At 41.8% G+C, this 27,049-nt stretch overlaps 1 protein-coding gene across 1 annotated transcript in view; it reads left to right on the plus strand.

Moving 5' to 3' along the window:
* Bmper (BMP binding endothelial regulator) overlaps window positions 1-27,049 on the plus strand; it is a 246,973-nt gene that overhangs the window by 109,601 nt on the left and 110,323 nt on the right. The window contains exon 7 of the mRNA XM_021206296.1: window positions 22,836-22,935. Within this exon, the coding sequence (XP_021061955.1) occupies window positions 22,836-22,935 (100 nt within the window). The remainder of the gene's footprint in view (window positions 1-22,835; window positions 22,936-27,049) is intronic.

Genomic DNA, 27,049 nt, shown 5'->3' on the forward strand with positions numbered 1-27,049 from the left:
TCCACCCTCACAGCACACATTTGCATGGGTAGGTCACCATGTTGGAATTAATTTGTTCAGTGGTGCTTTTGCTCATGTTACAGAGAGAGAAGCTTCTATGAAGCATTTTTTGCTCAGGCACTGAAGCAGATATTCAAGAATTTAAGATTAACTTAATATGCTGTACACTTTGTCTTTTGTTAAAGTAAACCAAAATATGAAAAAAACAAAACAAAACAAAAAGAGGTCACCTCCGGCTCCTGTAGCTTTAGTTTTTTGTTGTTTTTGTTTTATTTTTTTCTAGAAGTTCAGCTTTACAGAAACAGAATGGAAACAAGAGTTGAAATAAAGTACAAGTTTGTACAGAGATTTTTTTTCTTCTTTTTTTTCCCAATGGATTTTTTTTTGTTTAAATTAAATTAATATGTGGATATGAGTTTTTGAAAAACAGATCTTAAAGAGAAAGAGCAAAAGTAGAAGAATGTCCTCACCCTGACCTCATCCTCTGTCCTCCTCTGCCAATGGTCCATTCCCCTTTCTGGCATCTCTTCCCTTTTATTTGGTAGCCCTTGTGCTCTGCTCTTTCCTGATCCGTCTGTTTTAGTTATTGCCTGACAACCCCAGGAGCAGTAGATGCAGGTGTTTTAGCTTCCTTTACTAGCTCTCATATCATGAAATGTCACATTCTGACACGAGTTCTGCAAATCCCAATCCTGAGTATTTCAGACTTTGTCAAAGCTTTTACTGTTTATTCATACTCTTATACAGAAGTGGCAGGGGTAGCTGGCATTTATGCTGTAAGCATTCTTAGGACATGACTTGGATATTTCTAATGTAAATAGCCAAGGAAAGACAGTGTCTCCAAGCAGGATTCGCTGCCCTCTGTTGGCATTTGATTATTTCCTAGGTGCAAAATAATCCAGAACAATGGAGAATACAAAAATATAGAAATTGGTAAGCAACAGTTTAGAAGTTCCACCTAAGGAAAACAGGCAAATGAATGTGTGGGCTCCATATAAACTATGTGTATACAGTTATGTAATTGTTGTTTATAAGCAGCTGTGGAATAGTGTCCTCCTCCATCATAACAAACAGGGCTGCCTCACGGCATTTTGCCAAGGAAACTGTAAATCTAAACTTGACCTTTTAATTGGGTGATATAATTTTTATACTAGTGGTCTGAATTGATTCCTTAGATTTTTTAAAGTATGTTTTTATATTTGTTTGGAGTCACAGCTGTGGGTGTGGCAGTAGCTGGTTTCGATTTAAAAAGCTGAAATTCACCTAAGCACAGGGGCAAGCACACAGGAGTAAGACCACCTCACTCCTCAACTCAGCCCAGGCAAATGGTCCCCTGAGGAGTTTGGAGGAAGGCGAAGGGGATGAAACTGGGGACCCCTTAAGTCTTTTCCTTACTAAATGGGAATTGGGATGAGACTGAGGCAAAACTATGATTTTTATTGGATAGTACACACAGTTAGAAGCCATAGGTTCTCCAGTGGGCGCTTTCTTCTTTGTGGCTCAAATAGATATAAAGGAGTCATTAGAGGGCTATGGGATTTCCATTTCTCCTTTTCTTCTTTGGTCAAAGCCTAAGCAAGCAGCTGACATGGCATTGCTGTTGACTTTCGCGCACCTGGTACCTGCTCTGATTCTTTAAGCTCTTCGTTAACAGCTAACACCTGAAGACTGCATCCTGCCAAAGCATCCTGGAGAATAGTTATCAGCTTCCTGGGGCCACCAGAGTGAGTGCAAGGATGCAGAGTGAGCGAACTGAGAATGATCACTGTGTTTATTTATAAACGTACTTTGTTGATCTTCTCAGCTAGAGTGGATGACAGAGGTGCTTTTAGACAAGAAGCACAAACTCTAGAGCCCTCTGCATCTGTCCTTTTTCAGTCTCAAACTTCATACTTTACCTCATCCAACGGGCTCTCTTTTTTTCTCTCTAATAAATTGCTGAAAATATGAGTGTAAATGATGAATACGGATTCCTGACAGTTTTACTGGCTCTGACTGCCCAAATCTGGCTGACTCTGTGGGTGGCTGTTGACTGCCCTCACTAACTCCTCTTGCCTTTAGCCCATGTGGCATTATGGTCACCTAAGTGAACTTCCTGATGTAAGTGATGATGCACACTGTATCCCAGGGACCTTAGAGTTCACTTCCATGACCCAAATGTGCTGCTGTACTATGATTTGTTTGGAGTGGTTTTGAGACCCACTTTATGGCAGTAGACCTCAAGAATGTAGAAGTCAAAGCACTTAAATCAGTGATTGTGAAAGTGTGGTGCTGGGTCCCTGCGTGTCCCTAGACCATTCCAGGACACTTGTGGGGCTAAAGTTTTATTTTTAAAATGCTAACACATTATTGTATTGGTTTTTTTCACTGTGTTCAATGTGCTTGGATGGTGAATAAAGTGTTATAATCTTAACATGAGTCCGGCAATGGTAATCACATGCACCATCAGGCATAGTATATTTGCTGCTGTGTCTTCTCAGTAGTAAAAGAGTAAGGAAGAAAAATAGCTTCCTTGTGAAACTGAAAACCACTAGAGTTTATTACTATTACCCTTAACCATTTACCCTTTGACAGAGAATGTTTGCCAGAAATATCTGCTGTGTTGAAATACAGTAGATTTCTATAGAAAAAAGTTCATGGTTTAATCTGAGTTATAAATGTATCCAAATACTGTTTTCATGAAATTCCATTTTTTTTTTTACTTGAAAGAATGAATAGAAAACTTAGGATTCTATGGACTTGGATATTTGTCAGAGAGATTTTGTCAAAACTGAAAAAAAAATGTTGCTGCATGTTACATCAGAGTCAACAAGAGGCAATATTTGCTTTTTAGATATAAAATTTTAAGTTTTACCTGAAAATTAGAATTCCAGAAAAGTTTTGTATGCTAGTTTGACAATCTTTAAATGTGAAAAGGCTTTTTGACTACAAGTAATACATTTTCTGAACTAAATGTAATTTGTTTTGATATTTAATAGTGAAATGCATCAAAATTTGATAGATTTCTTTATATCAGTGCTTTCCAAATGACCCAGAAAAGATAGAATGTCCATTTAAAGTATAAGATAGGCAATAAATTTTGATGTAATAGAGAATAGTTTATTGGTGTGGCCTTTCGTTTTATATTTTAAGTGACTCTTAAGAGTGATAAATTTTGGCATTGTATTTGAGAAGGGTCCTCACAATTATAAAGAATGGATATGAAAATCCTCTTCTATTTTCATACTTCATGACTTTGTAAGAGTGTACTCCTTTACAGACCATGCTGCAAACCACAGAGTATGATTAATGTCAGGACACATGTCAGTAAGAGACTGTGAAAGATGCCAGTTTTTGCAAAGTATCGTTGTTTTTCACTAAATGGATTATTTGTGCTAACATGTGGCGAGTTTTCGTTATTTTCAAATGAATGTTCTTAAAGTACTTGAGCTTCATCTTCTAATACAGTGCTGCAATAAAACCAATGTCAGAATTTTTTTGGGTGCATTCAGCAATTTGCAGTGTGTAAAAACAGCTGGAGATCAAGCAGTTTGAAAACCACTGTTTGGCATATATGATGACATGGATTAAGAATCTAGTTCTAATTTGCCTATAAATCTCTGTGTCTCTCTCTGTTTCTCTCAGTCTCTGTCTCTCTCTGTTTCTGTCTGTCTGTCTGTCTGTCTGGTTTCCTCAACCTTTCCATTTTTCCTTTGGTTTCTCATGTCTGTTAGAAAGGGCCAGGAGATACAGACATTGAACTCTTGTCAGGGGGCATGCGTGATGGGTCCCACTCTGGATGTAGAAAAGAGCTGCAAAGCTCATGTCTTTGCTTCTCCTGTCCTGCTAACTCCATGTGCTAGGATGGACTGCCAGGCTCAGGAGGTAGCAATTAACCTCAATGATTAGGCTGGCTCTCACCTAAACTACTGGGGAGGCTTTTCACAGTTTCTTGGAGTTCATCAGAAAGATGGGGCCTTTCTTAGTGGCTTGGAGTTCATCACTAAGCATTTTATTATGGTAATGAACTATTAAATGGGCAGTAAAATGTCAATTATGTAAAATCATGAGAAGTGCCTGCTGGGATCTAACTAAGGACCAAGGAAAACCGCAGTGTGACATCCTGGGATATAGGGTATGTGAGAGCCTTGGCTAAATTATTTGTGTATGTAGAGCCAAATTAAAAGGTCATAGTAACATAACATAGAGAGGCTACTTCAAACCTCTCACATAAAAAGAAAGTAATTTGGATTTGAGTGTCAATGGGCAAGTGGCTAGACAGAGACAAGGGTATGAAGTCCACATTGGTGTTTTCCCTTCGTCTTTAACACACAGCATGCAAGTGAGGCCTGTTTCCATCCATGGTGGTATCCTTGTGGGACCCCCACACCCCTCACCTGGTTGTACTGTTCCTTCAGCTCCTTTGACCTGCACAGCTCAGTCTCAAGCTCACTGAGGCAGCCCACACGCTTGGAAAGGCTCAGAAGTAGAAGCCATCCCCCCAACCTTAGCTTCTGCCTTCCCGCCCACTGCGAACTCCACAAGAGAGCTTCCTGTTTACAGTGTGTCACTTTTACAGGCCTCCCAGAGGCAGGGATTCAAGACAAAGTCGCTAGACTGAAAAGCAGAAGGTGAAATATCTCTGCATATCCTAACAAACGCCCCTTTAAAGGCATGGAAACCACATATCCCACATAATCCGCCCTGGGGAATTTGTGCACAGCACTGTTTTCAGAGGGCGTGGGAGGTACAGTTTTCATACTACAGTATTTACAAATGTTTGAAATATGTCAGGCCTAGGTTGGGCAACCTGGTTTGCACAGTTGCAAAAGACTGTATTGAAGCTTAAGAATGTTTTTCCTTGATAGTAAGTACACAAGAAATTCTGAAAATAATCAAAATAATCCTAAATAAAACAAAAAAGAATCAGACCTGAGGTAACTTTGAATTGACAGTGCCCTTTAGACAAACAAACTATCAGTAACACTGAACACCACTGACTCATTTTTGGATTTAAGGAACCTACCATATAATGTAATATGATATGTGATGATATGATATGATATGATATGATATCATATCATACTTGTGCCTAAGAAGAAGAAAAAACAACAAAAAACAGCAGAGAGTTCTCAGTTAGTTGGTTGCTCAATATTAAAACTATTTATTTATTTTTTTGCTTTTGAAACTGTGTAGCCCTAGAGACCAGACTGTCCTGAAACTCACAGTGGTTTTATCTGAGCTCCCCGAATCCTGGGATTAAAGGCATAAACCCCTTGACAAGGACTTTTTAGGCAAAGTTCTCACCATGTATCCATCAAATAGGAAAGACACTGTAGGCGTGTTAGACATATTCAGTCCTTTTGACATTGTCATCTATAAAGTTCATGATAAAGAACTGTATAGTAGAGGTTAAAAAATATACAAACCCTTATAATATTTTCCATCAGTTTATGATTGTTGTGTGGACTGGATTCATAGCTATCTGTGGCTCAACATGGCCAATGGACCTCAGATTGGATACTGTAAATCTATGGACTGACTTAGAAAATTAAGTTGAAGTTGGTCAGAGTTTAACTGAATATGGTCAGATTCATCCTAGAATTCTCTGAATTGTCAATCTAGCTGCATTAAAGGATAACAAGAGTCCTGTAATCACATTTCACTTTTTAAAGCTTAGCCTTTTCAATTTCTTTATATAGGTGCTTGGTATCTGAGAGCCCTCTTCTACTGTTGTGCTATATGCCGTAGATTATTCATGTCAACTGAATTCATATTGGAGATAGAAAGAGCTCCTGGTATCTTTGAAAGAATGAGGAAGACGTTGGCATATATTGATAAGGATCTGCCATTGTCCTCCATCTCTGGCTAAGTCCTTTAGGTTTAAATATGGAGAGCCATGCTGGAGAAAGGACTGGAAGGGCTAGAAGTGTCTCCATCATTGGTTTCATCCTACCTTCTCAGACAGGTGGGAAGTGTCTCCATCATCGGTTTCATCCTACCTTCTCAGACAGGTGGGGTCTGCTGCACCTCTCTGCACTGGTTTTTACCATAAAGGATATTTGAAAGGGAAAGTGAATACAGTGGCCTACTATGTCCTTAGTATGGCCTCACACAGAGAGGTGTTCTAGAGAACACCAGCCTCCTTGTGGCATGGGTACGGGGAGTATGTCAGCATGTGTTACTTTCTATAGTGAGATGAAATGATTGTTCCCACCCCCAAACAAGCTCCTCCTTAGGAAAACAAACACCTGTAAGTTTATTTTAGAAATCTTGTGCAAAACTTACATAAATATATTGTGACAGCGGCTGTCATACTGCATATGTTAGGAGAGCCCTTTGAAATCTCATGCAAATGCATGGGTGATGTATACACTACTGTACACCCTAAAGACTGCCCCATGTGTTCTTTGTGCCAAGGAAAACATGAACGTTCTCCAGCTTGTTTGGAGAAAAAGTCACCGCAGCCCTGTACCTTTCTTAGCCCTTCTCCCTCTGCCAGTGAGACACACTTTAACACAGTAAACCCAAAGACACCAATGGAATGAGGAGGCCAAAGGTTCACTTCTCAAGAACATTTGTGCTTATAAATTTCATAACAGCTGTATGAAGAGAGCAGTATCGTTTAGACACAAAATAAACAAGTCTCATGTTAAAATGGATTTCCTAAGTACACAAAGGAACTAACACAGTAATCACTTAGTGGTCAGATCATGGCGAGTTCTGATTGGTTGAAATATTTTTGAACTAAAGAAGGACCAACGTAATTGACCAATACATGGGCTATGGATACCAGCTGTTTTCCTCTGAGATAGCCTCCTTCTGCATCTAAGAGAAGCCTCTCGGGTGATGGGTAAGTGGCTCTCCTATAGGCATGAAGATGGGTATTTATACGGCAACTGATACTGCATCAGCTTAGTGAGATGGTAGCTGGAAGCTCTCCTGTGGTATCTATGACGTCTCCAGCCATAGGTTCTTGGCTAGGTTTTCATTATCCAGGCATGGTGTCCCAACACTGTGCTTACTGCTTAAATAGTATATTGCATTTTTATATAGGTAACTCTCTGATGTAAGCTGTTCATGAACTCTGGGTGGAACTCCAAGGCCAAGGTTTCCATCTCACACCTAAAATGTTGACAAGCATCAGTGTGTAATGATTTTTTGTGTTTCTGGGTTAAGAGCTGTTTCTGGTGTTCTAGAACAGTGCAATCTACAGACATTCTGATTAGAATTACTTGTACTCATACGTTTCCCTTTCCCAGATTCCCAGGCAGTCCGTGTCTCTGAAATCCTAAGAGAAATAATGTCTACTACAAAAATTACTGTCAGTAGTATAAATGACACTGTGGGGACACTCTTATTGTGTCAGAAATAGAGCATGCCATCATGGGGAAACTTGGGCAATCACAGGAGGACCCCACTCAAAAATCAGCATTTCACAGACTATAGCATTTTACTTAAAACAAACAAACAAACAAACAAACAAATACATCAAAAAACCCCAGAAACCTAAAACTGCAAATGGAAGCAGTGTGTGTCAATATTCTCCATAGAAACTTAAAAACACTCACAAATGGTCCTTACCTTTAAGAATCACAGTTATATATGTAGCCCAGTGTTGTGGATTAAAAAAGGGTAAAAACTTTGTATAAAGGTCATTTCACTAATCCAGTGGTTAAGGGTAAAGTATTTGCATGAAAGTTCTCTAAAATCCCCAAATAGCTCTGTTACGAAATTTGTAAAAGTAAGACAAGCTGTGGATATGGAAATTATATTTCAAACGACAGATAGAGGGAGGGTATAAAACACTCCCAGGGAAGGTATGACTTCAAAATGTCTATGAAATCCTGTTTCCCTGTAACCAGAACAGACTCATGTCCCAAATTTAATAGAAACCAGGATAAAATTTCCAGGTTCTAAGTTAAGGAAAACTCGAAGCTGACGTGGCTCAAAGGAAGGAGCCCACCAGGCTGAGAGCTTGCTTCTTCAGACCCGAGATCCTTGACTCCTTGGAAGCATCCTCCAAGCCTTAGTTTCTTCACCTATGAACTGCAAGAAATAATATAATTCCTTAGCCAGAGCTTATGCGAAGCGTGGGGGAGGGGTACAGACGCTAACCCAGGAGTCAGTGTGCATGATAGCTAGGTGTTGGCTGTTACAAGTGCTTGAAGTCAAAATGGCTTAGAGTCATGAAACTATAGACATTGAGCTGTTCCCATACATCGGTGTTCTGAACTTAGCAACAAATAGCATCTGCTGATGACCATCTTCCTTACTGGTATGGCTGCTCAAAAGGTTAACTCTTTGCTTCTTTGTTTTGGTGTTTGTGTGTTTTATGAGACAGGGTTTCTCTGTGTTGTCCTAGCTGTTCTGGAACTTACCCGGTTGACCAGGTTGGCCTTGAACTCTGAGCTCCATCTGCCTCTGCCTCCCAAGGGCAGGGATTAAAGGTGTGTGCCATCAGTGAGAGGCTGGTTTCAAAACTTCTTAGCAGTTGTTGGAATAAATTCTTAGTAAGCTGCTTGTACATAAAATGCATCTGAATTTTTTTCTTTGTAAATTTAATACAATGTATTTGATCATATTTGCGGTGCCATTCTCAAGTTAGCTTGGTAAACACCGTGGAAACTTTTTCTGTTCAGCTGCCTGCCTGTGTCCAGGGCATTTCTCACAGGGTGTACTCCTGCTGTCCTGACCTGAGAGGAACTTTAGCCACACTATGAAAGATTTGCCTCAGGTTAACTGATCACTGAAGCCTGATAGTTCATTTAGGTACATTAGCCATCCTCTGATTAGTGGTCAGAGATGGCCTCCTACCCTTCTTCTAGTACCTTCCTATGAATTTTAGAGAATGTCTATGGTTTTCCTTTCAGTACTAGGGTAATCTGGATAAACCCCAGAATGCCTATTTTGTAAGTTATAGACTTTTTTTTAAAAAATACAGAATTGTTACTGATACTGTGTTCTTTTCTAAAGTAAGGTGGTCATTGTATTGCTCAGGTAAGCTTTTCTACCATCTTGCTTAATAAAGCTAAACGTTCAACCTGTCTGTGCACAGGCTTCTAACCTTTCTAGGAGAGAACTTTGGAGATGGTCAGGCAACGTATCCATTGTGGACCAGCTATTCATCCTGACACCAAGCCCAGACAGGCTTGGTGTCCACAGCTGTGGCCTCACTGAGATGGGTACTTACTTGGATGTCACCATTCTGACTAAGAGTGACTGATGTGAGGCATTTGGACTTAGAAGTATCACTTCTCAATAGTACCCTAAGTTGGTGACCAAGTCATAATCACATAGCCTATGGGGGACATTTGAAACTGAAATCCTAACATTGATTTGATATAATCCTAGAAAGAACTCAACCTTTATAACACACTGTTTCTTCAAAGGCCAATGACTTGTGGCTATGAACTGCTCTGTACTTCCCCATGCTGAACACTACTGATATTGGTCTCACTGGAGGAAAACAGCCAGTTTTCCTAGAATGTCCAAGCCATGGGAAAGGACCCATGGCTTTCTGCCCTAGGTGCTTCTAGTTTCTACATTTTGTTTCTGTTACTGGTTGGCACTACCACCATTTTCTCCAGGCCATTTCCCTGGCACAACCCTAACTTCTGCACACTTCCACTGTCTCCCAAATGCCTCAGGAGACAAAGCAGTGTGAACTTCTAAGGGGAAGTGACATGGGATAATGCCATTTTGCTTTGGATTCATGCTATTTCATTATAGGGACCCCTTATATCTGCAGGGTTTGCATTGCAAGAGGCTTAGTGACATTGTTCCTTGGAGATGCTATGGGAGATGCTCCTGGGAGATGCTCCTGAGAGATGGTGTGGGAGATGCTCCTGGGAGATGCTGTGGGAGATGCTGTTCTCAGCATCCTTTCTACTGTAGCATCCACACCAGCATCCATGGGCCTTGGCTTAGGATGTTGAGGATGACAGATATGCTACACAGGTGAGACATTAAGTTCAGTGCAGTGTTTTTCTCTCCTCTTAATTTAGAGTAGGTTTTCCCTCGCCTGCCCCTCTCCTCACTAGACTTGCACAGACCTATCACAGTACTAGCTTTGGATCAGGCTGGTACCTACCACATCTGGTTTCCACACACTGTGCACTTCTTTTCCTTTTCATTATATTTGGCCTCAATTAAGATCAACCTAAACACCTGCCAAGAATGGGCTGCAGCCTGATTGTCTCTAAAACACAAAATTAAACTCAGTAAACAAGACCAATATCCAGAGTGTCACTAGTTTGAAATAATAATGTAATATAGTATTACATTATATAGTAAAAATTAATGCCATTAAAACCACGGCCCCTTGTTAATTTGTTTTTATTCAACAAATTCTGATATCATGGGAAGATCCAATTGTACTGATGTATTTTTCTGGAATAATGATCTCATAACACCTGGATTCCAACAGTCCAGAGAAACTAGATATTTCTTGCATTATTATATTTACTATCTATCTATCTATCTATCTATCTATCTATCTATCTATCTATCTATCTATCTATCTATCTTGTTGTTGTTTTTGTTGTTGCATACTTTGGTAATCTGGCCAAATTGAATGAAAGGCTGTTTTTTTCAGTCTTAATTATTAATATTAACTTTCACATAACACAGCACACAGAATATTTATCTATGGATGTATGTGAGTCTCAGAGTGGATACAAATTAAAAAGAATACAGAGTTAAAGGGGCTTCAGAAGTGGGCAGACAGAGATGCACAGAGCGACCATGTATATTGATAAGATAATGAACTCAAAAAGCTTCGGAGAAACTATCTGGTTCAGGCTGGCGGAGGGTCAGAGTGGGATGTCCTCAGATGCAGAGACTGGTCCTGAGCAAGAGGGGCAGGTACATGTCCAGAAGAGGGTGAGCAGGTAGACAGACAGGCAGCTGTCAAGTATGCCACTTGGAAGCTCAGGGACAGTCAGGAATTCTCTGTGCTTCACTCCCACACTCGTTATCAGACAGATCAGTGTGTGGGAGTGCTGCTATGGTAGTGTTAGCTGCCTGTCACTTTGTGGGGTCCCAGTGATGGAGTTAGATCCTCTCCCTGGACTGCCCCGTCCACTGAATTCTTAGGCCTGATTCCCTGATAAGCTTTGAATTGCCTTCCAGTAGTTAATTTGAAGTTGAGATGAAATCTTATTTTTTAGTGATGTCTGCCAGAATGCTGCGCCTAGGAAACCTTCAAAGACTTTTAAATATAATTTATCAAAATATTGTGTGCGTGCGTGTGCGTGTGCGTGTGCGTGTGCGTGTGTGTGTGTGTGTGTGTGTGTATGTGTGTGTGTCGGGGATAGTTCGCCCACTAGACGCATCGTAGTGAAAGGTAATTCATTGCAGCACAACCAGTATTTTTGTAGCATTAAGAAACTTCACTGGAGCACAAGCACTTCTGAGTTATTTGTAGCCTGAATTGACAACTCAATGGGTAGACATTTAACCAAACCTGAAATTCTTCTGCTGCGACTATGTTCTCGCTGTGGGGTTAGCCACTGTGGAAGACAGAAAAAAAAAAAAAAAAAAAAAAAAAAAAAAACAGTGTCCTTCTGTCCTCCTTGAATTCTCAACCCTGTTTGGGACAAACTGTGCACACATGAATAACTGCATGAAATATTCAGCAATGGTTAACTAGTTTAGGTGTTCAAACTTGAGGTTAATGGCTTTCGGGAATCAATTCAACAGTGGTAAATGGTGTGTATTTCGGCTTTCTGGTATTTTTAGACCTTTCTAACCCATCAGAGGTGTACATGAAGCTTTCCTTTTGGCACATGGGCAGCCTTGTTCTGTGCAGACAGGGAAGCTGGGGGAAGCTGTAAGGCATGCTCGTGCTGTGCAATGGTGTTATTTCCTTCCTTTTGGGGATGGCTGTAATTCACAGGAGTGTGACTTCTGAATGTCGGCTCTCTTTTTCTCCCTGGAGGCAGGCCAAACTGTGAGGAGAGCATTTGATGTGTCCGCGGTAGGTGTGTGACAGCTTTGAGTACTTTTATGATGATGAAAGGCTGAACTTCGATTTACAAAAAAAGTGGAAAATAGGGAAAGAGGATTGTACTCTTCCATTCTCTCTCTCTCTCTCTCTCTCTCTCTCTCCCCAGGTGGTATTTAAAAAAATCTCTGCCAGGGTGGTCTGAATGTTCTCTTTAGTGGTTTTAATAGTTTATGTATTGATAGAGGGAGAGGAGGAGGAGGAGGAGGAGGAGGAGGAGGAGGAAGAGAGAGAGAGACAGAGAGAGAGAGAGAGAGAGAGAGAGAGAGAGAGAGAGAGAGAGAGAGAGAGAGAGAGAGCGCACTATTCTTTCATACATAGAGGACAGACTATCGGTCCCGTCCAGTGTCATCTTCCTTGGGTCAGAGCACTTATGTTTCAGCTGATGCTCACCAACTGCTTCTGTGGAACCAAAAAGCCAGGGTTAAACAAGATGTTTGAGTCTTTGTAACTTTCCCCTCTCCTAAGGTATTTGGTTTGAAATACCATCTGACCTTGGTCTCATGGGGGTAGTCTTACCTTCCCACTTCCAGAACAGAGAGGGGGAATCAAACACAAGTATCCACAATCACTCGGACTTTTCTCAAGTGACACTCTAGACATATTCATAATTTCTGTGCCTTCAAGAATGGAAAGTTTCAACTTGGGGTAGAGCAGGAGTTTCTGAATTTCCCTTTCTAAAGCAAAAAGATAATACAAAAGCACAAAACCAAACCCCTAAACTGTTGCCGTTCAGCTAATTGACAAGGACAGTTCTATGAGCAAGCATTTAAAGGGAAAGAAGAGACACATTATAGTTTACAATGTTGGAGCAGAATTCCTGGAAAATCAGATTAGCTGAACATCAAGTATTTGCATTGCTGACTTTGGAGTTAGCCTAATGCCTATTTGAGGAAAGTGTCCTGTCTCCGCCTCTTGCCGAATTTGAAATCCAATACCATCGCCATCATGTCTGGGGTGCTCACTTCTGTAGCTGTTGATAGATGGAGTCTAGATGAGATATGAGCAGGCACAGGCCCCACAGCCCATGCTGTGTGAGATCAGAACAGAAAGTTGACTATACTTTTTTGTGACAATCTTAGAGTATGATGAACAAACTCTTTAGGAGTTACATGAGAACACTGATGTCACTTCAGAGCTTGTTGACACAGTCAGAGGGTGATGGAAATAAACTTACAGTGTACTGAAAGCCTCAACTTGAGTTAGTGCTAACCAGCAGGGCTAGCTGCGATGGTATCACCAAGAAAGCCATTGTTGTCAAGAACGTCCTTTCTACTTTGGCAAAGTTATTCTTGATGATGTCTTTGTAAATGTGGCCTGCTTAGAATAGTAGGGACAGAGGTATAAAGTGAGGAAGACAAATGATTTGCTTAAGTTTAACTTTCCAGCAGGAAGATGTACAAATATAGAAGAGGATCTGGATTTATTCAGGTCACAAACCATACAGTAGGATTGACATTGTAAGTCTTGGCTAGTGTTTCTTCTTCTGTTAAACACTGGAAACTGGAACTTCTTCAGTGATGAAGAAACTTAAAAGAATATCTTCAGAATGATTTGGTGACATTAGTTCTGAAATGTCTCGTCTGAGCCTGCACAGAGAAATTAAATACCATTTCTCTAGAAATAGTTGTGGTAGGCATTTTTTAACACCAAGATGTCCATGTCTCAACCCTATTAAAATGAATATGCTCATGAAATGGTGAAAGGAGCTGTGTCCTAAGTTAAGAATCTGCCTGTGTGGGTTGGCGTGGATTGCCTGGGTCTTCTCCATGCTGGTTACTTTTCCTGTTTCTGTCATGAACATTCTGACAAAATCCAATTACTGGAGAACAGGTGTATTTAGTCTCACAGTTTGAGTGCACATTCCATCACTGTGGGAAAGTCCAGATGGCAGGAGCTTGAAGTGACTGGTGACAATCAGGAAGTCTGAACGTGACAAATGCTGGTATCCTCCCAGAACCCCCAGGCCATGGAATGGTGCTATCCACATTTAGGGTGAGTCCCACCTTAACTATACTTATCTGGAAAAACTTTTACATTCATATACAAGGTTTTTTTTTTTTATGAATTTCATGAAGTTGACAATGGAGATTGACCACCTTAGCTTCTTACAAAGGTCCATAATGAAGGAAGTCTGGGTCAGAGTTGGACTGGGATGATGGATAGAGGCCAGCAGGGGCAAATTTAAAGATGATGCACTAATGACTTTGAGTATGGTTGAAGGGGCCATGAGCCAAGGAAATGGGGCCACCTCTAGAAGCTGGGAAAGACAAAGGAAACTTTCTCCCTTAACCCCTAATAACCGATGCAACCTCCATGTTCGTTCTGTGAACTTGATTCCTGGCCTCTCACCTTCAAAGTTGTAAGCTAGAACATATGTGCTGTTTTAAGTCATGGGGTTTATGTGGTAATTTGTTAGAGAAGCAATAGGAAGCTAAAACAACAATATAAACGGCATTTGTATAAGACTTAGAAGTACCCATGTGAAACAGAGAGAATTAAATTCAGGATGGTTCTATATGCAGAGCTTTGGCACTTGGGTCTTTGAGTCTCAGTGAGTGCAAAAGTAGCTTTGATGAGTGTCCATCTAGCAGGACCCCCTTAGGACTTATGATGGCTGAAGGTTTTTAGGTAACAAATGATTACCTCGGTGGAGTTTCACTGACATGCCCTTGACTATCTGTGTGTAAAATCAAAGTTGGATTTTCTTCTATCATTTGTCAAGGGAAAGTCACATGGAGTCATGATGCTCAGGCCAAAGCTCCCAAGCCTGAAGAAGCGGTAGGAAGAAAGCCTGCAGGTCTCAGATTCCTTAGAGACACAGCTCTACGAGAGCCATATCATGCTTCTCTCGATACCTCCCATGTCTTCTGACATCTTCATTTCCAAATGTGGAAATAACTTGGACCTGGTTCTTCTCTCAAAGCATACCACTCTATCTGGCAAAAATCTCCACCCTCTAGAACACACATCCTAAACCAATGTTGGCTATGATGTATACTAACATATGTAAGCGCTCGTCAGTGATGCATCATGCATAAACTAGTGCATTGTGCTGCAGCTTCTTGTGCGGAATCCATGGGCCCGGATGCAAGGATACAGGGATCTGGCTCTCTGTTCTCATCAGGCCATGATTTCAAGCCCCCAGGAAAGGCCCAGTGATGCCTGGGGTCACTGTCAGTGCCAGCTGTAATAGAGGACATCCCCATAGAAAGGAGTAACCTCACTTCAAATGTCAGTACATCAAGGTTTTAGATATAATTATCCACTGAGTAAGTCTGACAAATACACACAGTTATTAACACCACAGTGGCAACTGCATATCCTGTTGCAGTGCGCATATATTCTTATACCATGTGAGGGTGTTTCATTCAGTAGTGGGGTTTTTATATGATAGTTGCCCTTGAGGTTTTATCAGTCATGTAGCAACCCATCTTAAGTCAAAATCACTCTATCAGGGTTGTACAATGACAGGATTGCTCAATGATGCTCAGTGATACATTCCTTGGATTGTATCAATCTCATTGAGTGGTCTATGACTGTATGTGTGCTTTGTTCTGGGGACAGTGGGTTTGCTGGCTGGCAAGCTTTACCTGAGAACTGCTTGACTGCCACACCTGAAAGTTCATCAGAAGCATGTGCTGTGTCACCCTGTCGGGAAGCCTGGATTGCCATGGTTGCTATAGTTATTCTCTTAACAGTAAAGAACTGCTAGGATATGTGAAGTTGTTAGCATAGTAATAAAAAGGGCAAAAAGCAGATTCTAAGGTATCATGAAGGCAGCTTTTAAAGGTTGAAGAGCAATGTAAAGGAAGTAGAATTTTTAATCTTAAAGAGTTCAAGGAGAGCCATGGAAACTGCAGTTCCCACTTGTATTGAGAGAGTGCTGGCAGATCAGATGGGGGTGCTGAGACACAGTTAGTTTTTCTTGTATGAAATGTTGGTGACCCTAAAGCCTTGGTTCAGATGCTGGCATGGGAGAAAGTCACTTTCTTTACCCACAGAGGCAGCATTATTGAGTGAAGTACTTAGAGCAGGATGAGATAGGCAGAATAGCCTGTCCCTCCACCAAGTACCCCACCAACATACCCAGGCTGACATCAGTACAAGGCAGAACTGTCAAGTGTACCCGGAACCTGGGATATGACTGGGGAGTTGGGAGGGAGAGAGCACCCTAGTGTCTGGGACATAATTGTAGCATTAATAAAGTAGAAGTGTCTGGGCATTATAGCACCATTTTGAAAGTGAACCCTTCAGTATTCTTTTCACAGGAGTGCAAGGGTGGTTATGACCCGCATCCTAGACTAGAAGCCCCTGTTGCAAGGATGAGCCATTATAGGCATTTAGAGAGGGGCATGGTGCATCCTCATGAGTAGATCCTAAGCAAAGGCTTCGATGAAAAGGGAGAGTGAGATACAAGCATTAATTGGTTGTGCAGTAGGCATGGGGATGGATGGTGAACACTATCAGTCTCCTCCAAGAAGAGGAAGATAGAACCCCCAAATTTCATATTTGTATACTACTCACATTTTGGTTCAGATATAAAAGAGCAAAGTAGGCGGAGGGACAAAAAATAATGGGAAAAAAAACCCTAGAACTAAATAAAGTATGTGCATGATTTGGATTTTTATTCAAGTAACAAAATGTGGGTTAAACATTTCGTCTAAACTGTTTCTAACAGACACAAAGTTATGACCAGGGGTAGATAAGAAATGGCTCAAGGGAGAAGCAGCCCTGGCCATTTATTTAGTTCATTGCACTATATATCCCCCAACTGAGAAATTTGGTTGCAGCATTTAGGATCCAATGGAACTAACTCAATTTGGATGTTAGAATAGAATTCGCATTTCAACTTTGTCTCATAGTTTGTTGGGGGGTAAGTTGCCCAAGTTCATTAAGTTGAATTGCTCAGCTCTCCCGCATGGCTTTGTTAGGGTGATAACAGTACCTACCAGTCATGGGGCCTTGCACAACCTGGACTTGTCATCACTACCTAGCGTGTGTGTATATGGGGGCGGGTCTTTCCTATACTTCCTATTTCTACTTAGCCCAGAAGCCCAACAATCTACACTGCTTTCTCCACCTTCTTTGACCAGTCTGTTTGTTATTGTTGTTGTTGTTCCTCTTGTGGGAAATGAATACAACAGACCAAACATCAAGGCCTTTATCTTGGGGCATGTCACGCTTTGAATATTTTCTGCAATTAGGTTCTAGAACAGTGAGAAGCATGACTAGGAAAATTCATGTCTTCCTGTGCAGTGTTTTGATCCAATTTATAACTCAGGACCATTGCTTTGCCAAACAGTTGGCGCGGAGCCACTGGCTGTGGTGATGTAAGAATTCGGGATCACATATGAACAGTTGTCACTCAAGATCATTCCTTTACTGACCTTCATGTGCTTTCTTCCTTCCTGCCGCCATCTCAGTATCAACTCTATTCCTTTAAAAGAACTGGGTATAGGGAAAAAATTCTCTTCAGAAACTAGTAAGATATGGCTGGTTCATTGTAACTATTTATCAACCAATCTACAATCTACCACACACTGCAAAGATTTTTGAAAACTGTGCTTCCAGCTTCTAGTCAGGCAGCCAGGCTCTAAATCCTGATCAGGGAAGCAGTGCCGTTTCACTCACATGCTACAGGATAGGTTCCAGACCCCAAGTTCTCTGCAGATCCCTGGGGGTTGCAAAAGCATCCCACATGCCCACGGCTGTGGTTTTATCATCTTGTGTTCATCACCCCATTCAGGAAGGTGGATTTTTATTATGCAGCAAAAGTACTGCTTCAGGGTAAACCTTGACACAAATCAATTGTGTTCTTGACTCCAACAGCTAACCCAAGTACAAAAATCATAGACAATAGACCTGAGGAAGGTTTCAGATCCTTGTCTAAAAGCACTGCTCTCAGAGAAGCACTTGGTGAAGGAGTTATCACAAATGTGGAAAATAAGCTTGACGTTGTCAAGGGAAGGAAAAGGGCAAGAGTCAGAAAGCAGAGAGGCCCCCGTCCTTCTTGATTGTAACACCAGACTTTCAATAGCTTGGAAGGAATTGTCTCAGCATTTCTTGATGCTGAATATTGGTCTTGGCTATATCAGCATCCAAGGGCATTTAGTTAGTGGCTAATATGTGCAGACAAAGTGAGAATATACAAACCCCAGGAGGTTTGAAGGTAAGTGGACATAGACCACATGCTCTGGCAGGTTCATTCATTAGCATCTCACAGTTAGCAGTCTCCAGGAGAACATAGCTGGAATCTGGGGCTCACTGTGTGGGAAAGCTTTTCTTCTCACTGAACAACTTTTTCAATAGGATTTTCCTCAAACTTTCCCACTTCTGTAGGACATCAGGCACACAGAACTGGTACCTGCTCCCAAGGAAGTCTTTCATTTATGCAAAAGTATGTCACCTTGTGAGATGAGGCTTCTATATTTGCACCAAAAATTATGTTGCCCCAAAGAGAGAAGAATAAATGATAAAACAGAAGGTATGGGGAAGAGGGAGGTCCCTGAGGATGGAGGGTTCCAGAGACCTCAGCAAGGAGAAGAGTCTTCATTTTCTTTCGATGTTAGCTAAGTCAGGATTTCAATAGGAATTGATAACAGGGGTTGGAGGGAAAGATGCTTGCATCAAGAAGATGAAAGGCATGGAGTGTGTTTGGGGATAGCAAAGAATTAAGACACACTGAAATCCTACGCTTATGCTGGAATTGAGTGAAGAAACTGGTAAAAGATTTTAAGGTGCCTTTGTAAGATAGGCTCATGCTGGAGCAAAGTTATGATACATCTCAGTATTTGCAACAACGCAGTGAAATTTATTTACTGCTCTTCTCACTTTAGTGCTAGTTTCTGGGGTAGATTTTCCTAACCATGACCTGACCATGTACTCAGACTCTTTCTAGACTCCTTCCCACTGGCCAGCCCCCCCCTCCCCCCAGTAGAAAGAAAAGTGAAAGCAGGAGATTATGGGAGGAATTTTTGTTAATCAGGTCTATGGATGTTTTATATTATTTTCATTGATTAAAAATTAGCCATGAGACCATCCCTTTCAACACATATATGATAGCCTTAAACAAGTATGTGAGAAAACAATGGAGTGTTGGGTAGCTCCCTTTATGTATGGATCTATCTAGGATGGGTGAGTAGGAGAGGGTCAAAGTCAAGGACACCAAATTGAGCCGAACATCAGGCAGAGAGAGAGAGAGAGAGAGAGAGAGAGAGAGAGAGAGAGAGAGAGAGAAGCCCAAATTGGGGGGGTTTCCATTATTTCCTTCCCCTTGGGGCTCAGGAAAACCGGCAGAAGGAGTGGAGGAAGAGTTGGAGGAGTTAGAGGGGCTGAGGATGCCAGAGAATGTTCCCCATAGAATCAACTTAACGTGGCTCAAAGGAGCTCGCAGAGCCTGAAGCAGCAGTCATGGAGCCTGCATGGGTCTGAGCTAGGTCCTCCGTGTATATGCTTCTGTTAGCTTGGTGTTCTTTGAGACACCGTAACAGAAGGAGTAGCAGGTGTGTTTCTCTGACTGTTTTGCCTGCTTTTAGGACCCTTTCCCTCCTACTGGGTTGCCTCACCCAGTCATAATATGAGGGTTTGTGCCTTGTTGTATCTTGTTCTGCTGTGGTCACTTGATATCCTGGGGAGGCCTACTCTTTTCTGACAGGCAACGGAGAAGTATCTGGTGGGGCGGGGAGGGAAAGTGTGTGTGTGTGTGTGTGTGTGTGTGTGTGTGTGTGTGTGTGTGTGAACTGGGTGTAGAAAAGTGAGGAGAAACTGATGTCTGTGTGTATTAGAAACAAACAAACAAACAAACAAGCAAATAATGTCCTCATGAAGATCTGATAGAGCTCGAGGTAACCAGTTACCTTAGCATATGTTCGGTTTTAGAAATGTTTGCCTCTGCTGCTTTAACCCAGTTAGCGTATTGCTTAGCCACAGGTTGTAATTCCACTAGGATCTCCTCAGCTGAAACTGTAGACGCAGGTTGTGAGCTGCAACTGTGTTTCTAGCAAGGGCCGGCACTTTCTTTGGAAGCGTTAACTGGAACCAGCCTGGGGACTTGGGTTGTGCCACAGGACTACAACCCAAACAAAATAAAACCTGCCGAAGCCAGCAAACCCAGACTGGGGTTCAAGTTACTCTAACAGACTCTAGGGAAATACAAAGTGCAGTTGTATTAGCTATGCAAAATTTGCTCTTTGACCTGACAGCAAGGGAAGTTACTGGTGCACACACAATCTTCTGCCAGCATTGCAAAGTGTTGGAAATGTTAACTTTTAGCCATTATGCAATAGTTAAAAACTTTCAATTTTAAAATATACTTTAAAAATAGATGTTGATCCAACAAGAACAGAGGCTATCAATGAAAGAACTGTGCCGTCTGCGCACCTAAGAGAGGCCAGCACACAGACAGCCTTGTGTGGCCAGAGATTTAGAGTTTAAGAAATTGCTCACAGATGAATTTCTTAGAAATCAAAAGTGAGGCTCAGCACCGTCCTGTCCTCCCTCCCTCTGTGTCTTATGCATAAGCCGGGGGCCGTGTCAGGGGCTTGTCAGACTCATGTTCCCCACCTCTGAGGTCTGACGACAGATCTCTAAGTTCAGGTTTATGTGGAGTTGAGAGAGAATTCTCAGAACAAGCCACAGCCCTTGGGAGATTTTTAATGATTCTTGGTCTGGAAATAATATAAAAACAGGAGTGTATTTTGTGGTATTTTTGAATGTTTTGTATTGGTTTAGGGAACAATCTAACATTAAAGAGGCTCAAAAATAACAAATCTTTAAGAAGATTTAACAGGACTTCTTTTATTGTTTTTCTCCACCAAATAAACAAACAAACAAACAAACAGTAATAATAAAAATGACTGGAACAATTAGGGAACACAGAAACAAAGGACAGGGCAGGATAGGGTAGGGAGAGGCAAAGCTAACAGTGTCTTCTGCTCATACAGATGGGTCTAGGGAGGGTAAGAGGAAATGTTGACAACTTGGTCTTTCCCCCAAAGGACCAGGGTCCTTTGAGACCTAAGTTTCTCTTTTGCTAAGGCCTCTTGAGATATGAGTGCTTTATCTGAGGCAGTGGGGAGCTCTACGTCAATTAGTTAGTTTTCTAGCTCAAACCTGAGAGAACCTAGTCTTAGGCATCAGAGGAAGCTCTGGGTAAGTGAAGTCCTAGGGAGAATGTTCAGGACATGGCCATGCCAAGGACCCCAGAGCCTCAGAGCCATTGAGGCATGGCAAAGTCCTAACCCTACCCCCCCACCCGCACTCATGGGGTTGGCATGGGGCTGAGGCTTATTAGGAAATAGCGAAACCTTCGCTTCTGGTTTGTGTGAGGGTAATAATAGTGCATAAAGAAAATGTCTATTATAGCGTCCTGCCCTGGAATATTTATGGCCTGAAGATTGTTCCTCTATAGAGACTGCTCCTCCTGAGACTACTCAGACCTGTCTGCTTGATCCAGCTATAGCCCACAAACCTGCCTCCTTGCTTATGGATAATCACTCCGTCTCCCTGGTCAGCTATATGCAGTAACCCCACTTCTCTACTCAACTCTATATAATGAACACATAGTTCTTCTAGAACCTGGACAACCTGGTTCCAGCTTTTCTGTGTCAGGACATTCATCTGTCTACTTTTTCTTCATTTCTTCACTGCCCCTGTCAGATCTGTCTTAGAGGCCAAGCAAGGACTTGACACCTGTTAATCTATTTACCAAATTTACTTAACTTCTGAAAATAAGACTTTATTCATAAAGTTCATTTGTATTGCATTAGGATAGTCTCAATGCCAGCCTTGCTGGTTTGTAGATGTGAACTAATGGGGAAGCATTTTATTTTATTTTATTTTTCATGTTTCAGTTTTCTGCACATTCAGTGATAACTCACCAAGACAACATGATCCAGAGTGGTGGGAGGAGTCTATACCTCTGCCTTCTAGAAGGAACATACAGACTGATAGGCAGAGAAATGGGGAGGGCTGCAGGTCAAGAGGATGAGAAGGAATGTCAGGGATAAGGAGGAGTTCTTGGTGTTTGAAGGACGAAATACACAAAATATCCAAAGTCTTCAAAACTTGCATTATAGGCCTCAGAGGTGCTACCAGCTCTTCCAGAGTCAGTCATTACAACGTTCTAACTAGTAGAACCAGCTTTTGTCAGTGTTCATCGAGCAGCGAAATTATCCTGAGCACTGGCTTCCAGAGCATCCGCCTTTAGCAGCTGGGCTGCCTCCTCTCGTTCAACTCTTTTTGGGCTATCCTCCAACATCTGAAAGCTGAGGCTGAGGGTGAATGCTAATTGCAGAAAGATGTCTGCAGAAAGATGGGATCAGAGACATTAAAAAAAAAAAATCTCATCAATTAAGACACCTTTGCATAGTTAGAGGATGGGTGACAAGGGGTAGTAGTCATCAGAACGGTCCCCACATCCTGGAGCCACTTGCATTGGTGGCACCCGTTTTTGTTGTCTTTGTTTTACGCTTCTTTGCTTTAAACTGAAGTTCCATATCATAGGAAAATGGAGATGGTTGGGTTCCCCTAAGCGTATGCCAAAGTGAGGTTTGAGAAAGAAAATGATAAAGAAAAGCGTGTGGGGTCTTGGAAAGGATGATGGTTGCAACCATGTAGCCCAGGATCATCTTTTTATAGCTGCAATCTGTAAGGCCGACAGGAAAGAGGAAAGAGATGCATGGGAGTGGGGTGGGGTGGAATCCCAGGCTTACACTCACACTGCACAGTCAGTCCAGGGACCAAATCCTACAGATAGGTCTTGTTTTTGTTCTAGATATCTTAGTTGTATCACCTATGTACACTGACTTTTCTTAATATGCTTTTTTTTCTCTCTCTCTTTTCTTAGGGAGGCAGGACACAGTGCGTGAGAGAAGTCTGTCCCATTCTCTCTTGTCCCCAGCACCTTAGTCACACACCCTCAGGACAGTGCTGCCCCAAATGTCTGGGTGAGTGACAGTTTTCAGATTGAAGACCAATGTAATTTCTTCTTGACGCTTCTGCGGAGTGTGTGATGTGTGCATTGAGTCGTGGCCTGGTAGAGACAGCTGCTCCTTCTGTGTGAATAAGCCTTGGCTCTAACTCGAGGTCTGCCCAAAAGCTGCTCTTCCATCATTGGCTTCTGGAGCGTGGCGTGCAGCTACAACCTGGCTAGTGTCTGGTGGGTTGAGAATGATGCTGAAGAAAGGAGTCTAGCTGAACACCTGACTGTTGGAAGCATGTAGTGAGGGCATTTTGATGTGAATGTATGGAAGACTGCAGGCTAGATTTACCTGAGAGGCAAAAGAACCCAGAAGAATGGGACAGCAGGAAGTGAGAAGCTTGGAAAGAATAACACTTGATACATTGTAGGACGGGAGTATCTGTTCTCACATTGAGCCTTTACCACAGATCAGGTTCTGCACATAGTTTATACCATCGAATCTTCTCAAGAAGCTATATAACATAGCTACTGAAACCAGAACTCTCACAAGCCACACTGGCAGTTTCTAGTTTTAACCCCCTGAGAAGAAGGTATTTCTCTAATCTGAAGAGATGCTTAGGGAAGCTGATCGCCTCTGGCTTGAAGTTCGCTGATTGTTTCTCTGGATCTCTGTGTTATTTTGTTATGGTTTCAGGCATTGTTTTCTCCTATCACCGTCTCCAGCTATCGTTGTATCCCAGGGTACAATTGAATCAAGGCCCATGAAGCACATTTCTCTGAAGGGTTGCAGCCAGCAAGCGGGATTGTTTTGCAGAGGTGTAGAATGAATATCCGAAAATGGAATCCTAAGCTTCCTAGCTCACAGAAGGCCTTGTTTTGGCTTTGGGAGATTTTCACTGATTGTCCCTTCGATTTGGCTTCAGCCCCGTTCCTTTTGAACCTTGCCCCATTTGGAGCTCTTTCCTCTCATTCACAATTTGCTTTTTCTGCCTTATTTTCTTCCTTCACAGATTATCACACCTTCAGTTTAGCCTCTCTCTGTAACAGAACTGCCAAATAAAGGCATTTGTATTACACCGTTTTCTCCTCTTTTCAGGAATCCTACTGCAATTTCATCTAACAACCCCTGACTTTCTGTCTCATGCACGAACTCATACTTTTAACCAAATATGACATAATTAGAAGAACAAGAGAGACTTGCTAAATGTACTAGGTTAAAGACATTTTCATGGTGCTTGTGCTTGTTGCCTGTCCACATGTGCCTCCCTGAACTGAAACCAGTGTAGTAGAGGTTGCCAAGCTGAGGGCATGGTGGAACCTAAATGGGAGTTCATCAAAGAGTAAGAGGTGATTGGACATGGCCTTGCAGATAAATAACACTGATTAAAGCTTTGAAGCAAATGCTGTTGGTGTGCTGAGACTAGTTAGAAGTTTCTCACATGAGGAACAACTGTTGTATTTTGTACACATATTACTGTTCACTTGCATTTTTCAGATAGACTACAAAAAGAACAGTGAGTTTTGGGAAATATAAAGATCAAAATTCTGCCAAATGAAACCTTTTTCATCTTTGTGCTGAACCAGAGTGAAACGATACAGAAATGGCTTAAATCAAGCTGTGCAACCAGCCGCCTCCGAACCACTCCCTAGCATGTTTTGTGTTGGCCCATGATGACTATGGGATTAAAGTGAGATTTTGTGTTCTTTTCCGGTGAGAAGAAACATATCCTTTCAACAACAAAAGCAGCACAACCGTTAAGGGCAAGCACCAGAAATCTGAATGTAATTCCACTTCTGCCTGATTGCTCTTAGATTTCTCTCTTGACCAGGATGCCTGCATGTGGAGTACTCTGCCACTTAGATTGCAGAATTTCCTTCCTTCTTTCGCTCATTCTCAATGGAGCATCTCATCAAAGATCAGGATACACAGAACAGTCAGTACCCAAGACTTCATATGGCATAGCCCAGGATAATACTGAAATTACATCAGCACTAACAAGTCTAATAGTTATCATCTGCCATCTGCTGGGAGTTCTGATAAGAGCCAGGCACTTTGCTAAGATTTATATCCATAATGCTAGGTGTAACTTACATTTTCTGAGGGGTAATTTAAGGCAGTGGTCACATCTAATTCAGGAAACAACCTGTAGTGCCTGTTCAGGAATCAATCAATTGATCAGTCAATTCATCGATCCTTCCATCATGTATGTGCCGCCCACTGAGCAATCTATCCATTGATGCAGTAGTATTGAGTAGAGAGCATAAAGAGCATAAGCAAAAGGCTGTGCATTGACTGAAAAGGGTCATGTATCCTAAGAGATGGAAGGACATCTAGTCAGGCAGTGTCGACTCCATCCATGAGTAAGAGGTATTTTAATTGATTTATAAGCAAGATTCTACATAGAGGCATTATACTATTATTTATTTTTGAGACAAAGTCTTGCCTGTAGCCTAGGCTGGTATTGAACTTGTGTTCTTCCTCTCTTTTCCTCCCATGTACTAGGACTATTATCATGTATCACTATCCCCAGCTCTTCATAGAGCTTTGTATCTATTTTTAATTTTTTATTAGTTATTTAAGAATGTTGTGCAGTGTGTTTTGATCACATTCACACACCTTCCACACTCTTCACAGATCAACTCTCACCTTCCCCATACACTCAACTTTGTGTCCAAAAAAAAAAAAAAAAAATCAAACAAAACAAAATTAACAAAAACCAAAATAAAACCCAAAATAGTCCTGGGTGTGTGGTTACACTCTCGGAGAAAACAGACTCTCCTCCCAACAGCTAAAAAGTTCACAATAAGTCCTCACCTCGGCGTGGGATTTCACATCCAACTTCCACCTCCATGCTGGGATTGGGCGTGGCGTGGGCTTGTGAAGGTCTTGTGTATGTCGTCACACCTGCTGAGAACTCATGGGCAGCTTCCTGACATCCCAGGAGACACTGTTTCCCTACAGGCACCCATCCCCTGCCTTTTACACTCTGTCTGTCCCCTCTTCTGAGATGAGCACTGAGCCTTGGGAGGAGCGGGTATAGTGTACACGTTTCACTTACTGCCGAGCATCCCACAGTCTCCTAGTTTCTAGGCCTTGGCCAGGTGTGGGTCTCTATTAATCACTATTGCAGAAAGAAGCCTCACTGATGGGGGTTGACTGATATATGGGCATAATGAGTAGTCATTAGAAGTGTACTTAACACCCTTTAGCAAAATACTAGTAAACTCTCCTCCATGGCTTGAAAATGGTCCCAGTTATGAGGTTCATCTTGTAGAGTATGACAAAGCCTGAGTCAGAAAGTGGCTGCTGACTTCCATAATGTCTATAGCAATACTGCTTCTGTGGGCGGGTCTTGCCAGGCCAGTCACGGATGTGGCCTGGCATCTCCACAGCTGGGTAAGAGTGATGATGGGCTTTCTGCTCGGGTCAGGTGTAAAGCACCTTCCAGCACAAAGCTAACAAGTAGGAACGAGACTTCCAAGTCAGCACTCGCTTGCTTTTTCACATTTCATGACTCGAGGCTATGGTGTCTCCAATAACAGCCCTCAAGTTCTAGAGGCTAACCAGGAACACTAGTAATAAATAGCCTGTCCTGCTTAGGTGTGGGATGTAGGCCTGAGACGTCAGCAGGCAACAACTCCGCAATTAATAACTCATTCTTGGCCATGGTCTTTTTGTTAGTCATTAGTATATAATAGAGGTATTATTTTTGGATCATATGGTATCTCTCTCTCTCTCTCTCTCTCTCTCTCTCTCTCTCTCTCTCTCTCTCTCTCTCCCATACATATGTGTGTCTCTGTGTGTGTACAAAGGTAGTTTCCACATGACTTTTTCAAAAGACTTTTGTGCTATTAATTTCTCCCCATATTTGCTGCCGTTTCCCCACCATTACCCAAATTTAACCCTTCTCATTCCATTATTTACTTTTAATGATGTGAACACATCAGTGTAAGTTTTTACCAATGTGTTCTGTGTCTATCCACTTGAAAGTCTCACGCTAAATTTTTGAACTCTATGTCCATTCCACGTGAAATATAAGTATCTGAAGACTCAAAACTAGCATGTACATATGAGAGAAAATAGGAGACCTTTGACTTTCTGGGTCTGGGTTTTCTCAATGAGAATGATAATTTCCAGC

This window comes from Mus pahari, chromosome 10 (assembly GCF_900095145.1).
Source record: "Mus pahari chromosome 10, PAHARI_EIJ_v1.1, whole genome shotgun sequence".
Classification (NCBI taxonomy): domain Eukaryota; kingdom Metazoa; phylum Chordata; class Mammalia; order Rodentia; family Muridae; genus Mus; species Mus pahari.